General features: G+C 36.7%; 1 protein-coding gene across 8 annotated transcripts in view; it reads left to right on the top strand.

Annotated features, from left to right (window-relative positions):
• The first annotated feature begins 2295 nt into the window (after positions 1-2295).
• Positions 2296-5564, top strand: part of arhgap33 (Rho GTPase activating protein 33) — a 59100-nt gene continuing 55831 nt past the window's right edge. For 5 of the 8 annotated variants that reach the window (XM_067410760.1, XM_067410758.1, XM_067410765.1 and 2 more), the window contains exon 1: positions 2296-3109. In XM_067410760.1, the coding sequence (XP_067266861.1) occupies positions 3091-3109 (19 nt within the window). In that variant the 5' untranslated portion in view covers positions 2296-3090. Of the gene's footprint in view, positions 4739-5564 lie in introns of all 8 variants that reach the window. The other 3 variants (XM_067410761.1, XM_067410762.1, XM_067410763.1) reach the window with 1 other exon arrangement.

Raw genomic sequence — 5564 nt, 5'->3', positions numbered from 1 at the left:
GTTTAATATTAATTTGTAATATAATTTTACATTTTACACTTACTTTAACATGTATTTATCGTGTTTTTGTAAGTTGTGGGAACGAACTGTGGCCAAAATATTTATATTTTTTCCCCACATCATGTGCGGGGCTCCATATTTTAGCACTTTAAAGGGTTAGCTCACCCAAAAATGAAAATTCTGTCATTAATGACTCACCCTCATGTCATTCCACACACGTGTAAGACCTGCGTTCATCTTCGGAACACAAATTAAGATTTTTTGATAAAATCCGATGGCTAGTGAGCAATTAATTTACACATTCAAATGCCCAAAAAGGTTTTTTAAGACATATTTAAAACAGTTCATGTGACTACAGTGGTTCAACCTTAATGTTAATTATTTATGAATCTTTTGTTTCGAATCAGTGGTTCGGAGCATGTATCAAATTGCCAAAGTCACGCCCCTCAGTGGTGAACTATTGAAATTTCAAAACACTTATGACAAAACGATGCCTCATTTACTGAAATCACATGACTTTGGCAGTTTGATACATGCTCCAAACCACTGATTCGAAACAAAGGATTCGTAAAGCTTCGAAGCTTCATGAAGCAGTGTTTTGAAATCGCCCGTCACTAAATGTTGTTAAAGTCATTATTTAGTTGTTTTTTCTGACAAAAAGTATTCTTGTCGCTTCATAACATTAAGGTTGAACCACTGTAGTCACATGAACTGTTTGAAATACGTCTTTAGTAGCTTTCTGGGCATCTGAAAATGTTAATTATCTTGCTGACAGTGGAGACTTACTGAGCCATTTGATTTTATCAAAAATATCTTAATTTGTTTGCCAAAGATGAACAAAGGACTTATGGGTGTGGAACGACATGAGGCTGAGTAATTAATGGCAGAATTTTCATTTTAGGGTGAACTAACCCTTTAACTTAAACTTACTTATTGTAGTTTTTCATGTAATATTTACATTTAAATTTATTTTAGCTTTATAGCAATTAATAAACATCAGTTCTTTTGTGTTTTGTGTAATACTGGATAACGAAAGATTATTTAAAAAAACGATTTAGTGTAAAGGAATTCTTAATATGAATATTGTTCTAATTATTTCTTAATTGCATATGCCTAGCCTGCTGATACCAGCACAGAAGATAAGAAGAAAGGAAAACAGGAAAAGCAGAAGAAATGTATCCGGGTTGCAGCTGGTGTCACGTGGGAGGACACCAGCCTATTAGAGTGGGAAACAGGTGTGTGAACATTTAGACAACACAACCTTCTCTTTTTACTTAAGAAGCCAAGCGCATAAAGAAATGATCTATGTCGATCTTGTCTTCGCAGATGATTTCCGGATATTTTGTGGAGATCTGGGTAATGAGGTGAACGATGACATTCTGGCGAGAGCGTTTAGCCGTTATCCATCCTTCCTGAAGGCGAAGGTTGTTCGAGACAAACGCACTGGGAAAACAAAAGGTTACGGCTTTGTGAGTTTTAAAGATCCCAACGATTATGTGCGCGCCATGAGAGAAATGAACGGTGAGTTAATAAGGATAATATAATGCAGATAAATAGTTATTTAAGGTGCATATGCATTACTGTTGAAAATTTGGGGATTTTTATTTTTATTTTATATTTTAAAGTAATACTTTTTTCAGCAAAGATGCATTAAATTGATCAAAAGTGACAGTAAAGACTTTTATAATGTTGCAAAAGATGCTGTTCTTTTGAACTTTCTTTTCATCAAAGAATCCTGGAAAAAACGTATCACGGTTTCCACAAAAATATGAATCAGCATAACTGTTTTCAACATTAATAATAATAAGTTAATAATAAGAAATGTTTCTTGAGCAGCAAATCATCATATTAGAATGATTTCTGAAGGATCATGTGACACTGAAGACTGCAGTAATGATGCTGAAAATTCAGCTTTGATCACAGGAATAAATTACATTCTAAAATATATTCACATAGAAAACACTTCATGTAAATTGTAATAATATTTCACAATATTTCTGTTTTTACTGTATTTTTTTTATCAAAAAAATGCAGCCTTGGTGAACATAATGCAACATTTTAAATGATCTCCAGGACATTATTTATTTTTTTGAAAAGGTCCGAACTCCGAAGTCAATCTCAAACTTGTATCTGAATCCAGGACATCTGGAAAATTCACACTCTCTTGTCTTCGTCTTTAGGGAGGTATGTGGGCAGCAGACCTATCAAACTGAGAAAGAGTTCATGGAAAGATCGCAATCTGGAGGTTGTGCGTAAGAAACAGAAGGAGAAAAAGAAGTTGGGACTGAGATAATCCATCTGTACTGAAACTGTGGACTTGATTTGTGTGACCCAGGACATATATAACGAGTAGGAGTCATTCACACTCCTCCATTAGTTGCAAATAAACAAGCGCCAACTTCACATTTGGCCCTTTTTTACTAATAAATCTACATTTACTTCCTTGTGTATTATCACACACTGACCTCTCCCTCTATCACCGCATGCTGTAAAATCTTTCACTTGTCTTCAAGAGAGATTTTTAAACATATGAAGTGTGGTTCGAAAATGTTGGTTTTGTTTTCTTTCTTTTTTTTTCTTCCATTTTTTGCCCCCCAAAAATGTTAGAAGCAACTTACTTTAAAGTTCAGGGAGGCCATTACATTTGTTTCTATTTAAGGTGATGTCTGAAATAATATGTGTTTAAAAAAAAAAAAAAGCATTTTTTTTTTCAATAAACTGAGTTTTTTTAGTTTCAATTCTAATCTATCAACTTGAATGCCTCAATTGATGATTCTGATACCAACCACCAGATGGCGCTCCAAAGTTATTTTGTCCTGAATGATGCATATTTCTTTGATCCTTTTGTAAACGTTAATAACTATAATGTGTGAACATAATAATAAAAATACCATTTATTAATTATTTGGGAAAATCTCTCATAGTCACTGTTGATAGCGAACAATTTCTTTCTAACCAGAAACGCCCACTTGCATGTGCTTCTAAAAGACTCATTTCCTAAAGCTGGTGTGAAAAAAGCAGAAATGGCTCGTGCATCAACCTGTCAGACAAACAACTGAGAATATTCACACATCACAACATCAGGAGAAAATGCACCGGAGAGCCACAAGTGAGTTTTTAACTCTTCAGTTTACGCGTAATGATGTCTTGACTGTTTTCAGGAGCCTGTTTAAAAATATACTTGTTCTCTTTGGACTGTCTCTCTTTATGCTTTCACATTTATAGGTCTGTTTATTTATAAAAGTCATTTCCTTGTCTATCTGTTTAACTTTTCATATTTGGTTATGTAGTTTCACTAATTCATGTTCAGATGGTTTTACAGAGACTGTGTTTGTGCATCCTTCAGATTTGCTCTTTTAAATAAAGTAGTGTGTTATATAAAAGCTCAAGATATATGTAATTAAAAATGTTCATTTCTTAACAGTTATGTTGTACATGATGGTATCAGATGATGATGTCATGGTACTGAAAAATTACCATATTCACCTACAAATTACCATATTCACCTACCTACAGTTTGTCCATTGAACCCATTGATAACTTAATACTGTGGTACATATCATTTTGGAAGGAAGTACCATGGAATATATCAAAGTACGGTATATTCCAGAGTACTTTTTGTGAGGTATATGTTCAAAAACATTATTATGGTACTCTTAAGAGTACTGACTATGAAAAAGTATGTGAATTTTGATATATAACATGATTCTTATTGATTACCATATCGATGTACTATGAAATATGGCATTCTAAGGTACTTTAAAGAATAGCGTAGTATTATTTGAATCCACGATACCGTGATATATACCGTGACCAATTACCGTACCGATATATATGCCGTAATAGTGGCCGATTACCGATACCGTAATAGTGACTGATACCAAATTTATGAACTATGGTATTTTATGGTACTATTTTAAAAAACACAAAGTTACTTGCCTTACAACATAAACCACAAAAAAGGGGTTGAAAAGTACGGTTTCGTTACTGTCGGGTTAAATTCTTGCCTTCATTATCTTGTTAATTCTACTGGATGACGATTGCGCGCCTCCGCCCATTGATCAGCGGCGCGCTCCAGGCTTCCTTTTGTCCAACGGGCCACCTCAGTGGAACAATCCATTCTGGAATAGAGGGGAGAACAGCTTTGTTGTCTTTCCTAAAGTTTTACTAAATACAAAAATACAGCGCTGCTATCACATCCGGTGGAGATATCTAGTTTCGATTCTAAGTATTTTGAAATGCATCGATATAGCTCGTAAAAATGTCCTCGACCGCGTTTGGGTAAAGATATGCCACCCGCAAGTTGTTTTGGGAGCGGCGAAGAACCCCTCAGTTCTCCCAGCGAGCAGAGAGATGAGATGGGCGGGAGAACACGCGGGGACGATGCTGCTGTTCCGGGGAATCTAGTCGATTTGAGTCTCCTGTCTGTTTTTGGATGTCACAATTGTGAAAGTATGTATCTGTGCGGGATTTGTGGAGTTGTTTGAGGACACGCTGGACATATCTTCCTCCTCCTCTTCCTCCTTTGGCTCTTTATTGGGGTTCTCCGCTCTAACGGCTCTCAGTCTCTGGCGTCTGGTTGCGCTTTCGCGAGATCCAGATCATTAACACACTATTGCGAAATAAAACCAGGATGTAAGGATAAGCGTTGATGTGGGAAGGAACTTTGGAAACGCATCCTGATCCAAACACGGAGCCCTGCTGGTCCCTCCCGCCTAAGCTGGAGATAGGGATGGTGGTAAGTTGTATTTCTGTATTAAAACCTTCACAATCAGCCTAAGTGTTTATTGGTTTTCCACAGCAGACCATTTCAACTGCCTCCACTTTCCACCTACTGATGGAGTTTGTTGTATTGATGCAGTTGTTGCCATTAGTTACAAGATCAGCATCAGCAACACACTGCATCTGACAAACTGCTATTGTCCCTCATCTGATGTTGCTAGAAAGTGGTTCACTGTTTTTTGGGGTTTGAGCCCCTCCCTGTTAACCATTCCCACCCAGCCAGCACTATTCCATTGGGAGTACAGCTCCTTTACAGGGTATAATTTCATTTATATGCCATTGTGATGTGCTCATCATCAATAACCGTTTCAATTGGCATATGCTTCATCTTTTGTTTTGCTTCTGTCAAAGAGACCATCATGATCTAACAAAGACATGTCCTGAAACTCCTTGTCCCCTCTTGAATATTCCAGGTGGCAGGATACGTGCATTTAGGCATTCTGTAAAGGGTATTTGATTCGTCTAGACTGATGTTGTAGATCTGATTACTGTTTGCTCAGTGGTTTGTTTAAAAGCAGTGGACCAGCCCGGTTCTCCTGGAGACTAACTAACTTACAAACATAGGCCTACTGCGTTTGTTCATGCATATGACTTGAATTCTTGGGAAAGCACTGGTCTGTGTTAAAGCTTACTCAGTCAACATTGGCTAAGACCAGTCATCGCTAAAAATGCAATGACTTGTAGCTAAACGTCTTTGTACATCACCACAAAGATAAGGGAAATTCTCTGATTTCGACATGTTAAAAAGGTGGGATGATTACATTCACTAGAAGGGGTGATTA

The sequence above is a fragment of the Chanodichthys erythropterus genome, chromosome 2, assembly GCF_024489055.1.
Source record: "Chanodichthys erythropterus isolate Z2021 chromosome 2, ASM2448905v1, whole genome shotgun sequence".
Taxonomy (NCBI): domain Eukaryota; kingdom Metazoa; phylum Chordata; class Actinopteri; order Cypriniformes; family Xenocyprididae; genus Chanodichthys; species Chanodichthys erythropterus.
The sequence above is the reverse complement of the archived record's forward strand: the minus strand, read 5'-3'. Positions and strand labels throughout refer to the sequence as shown.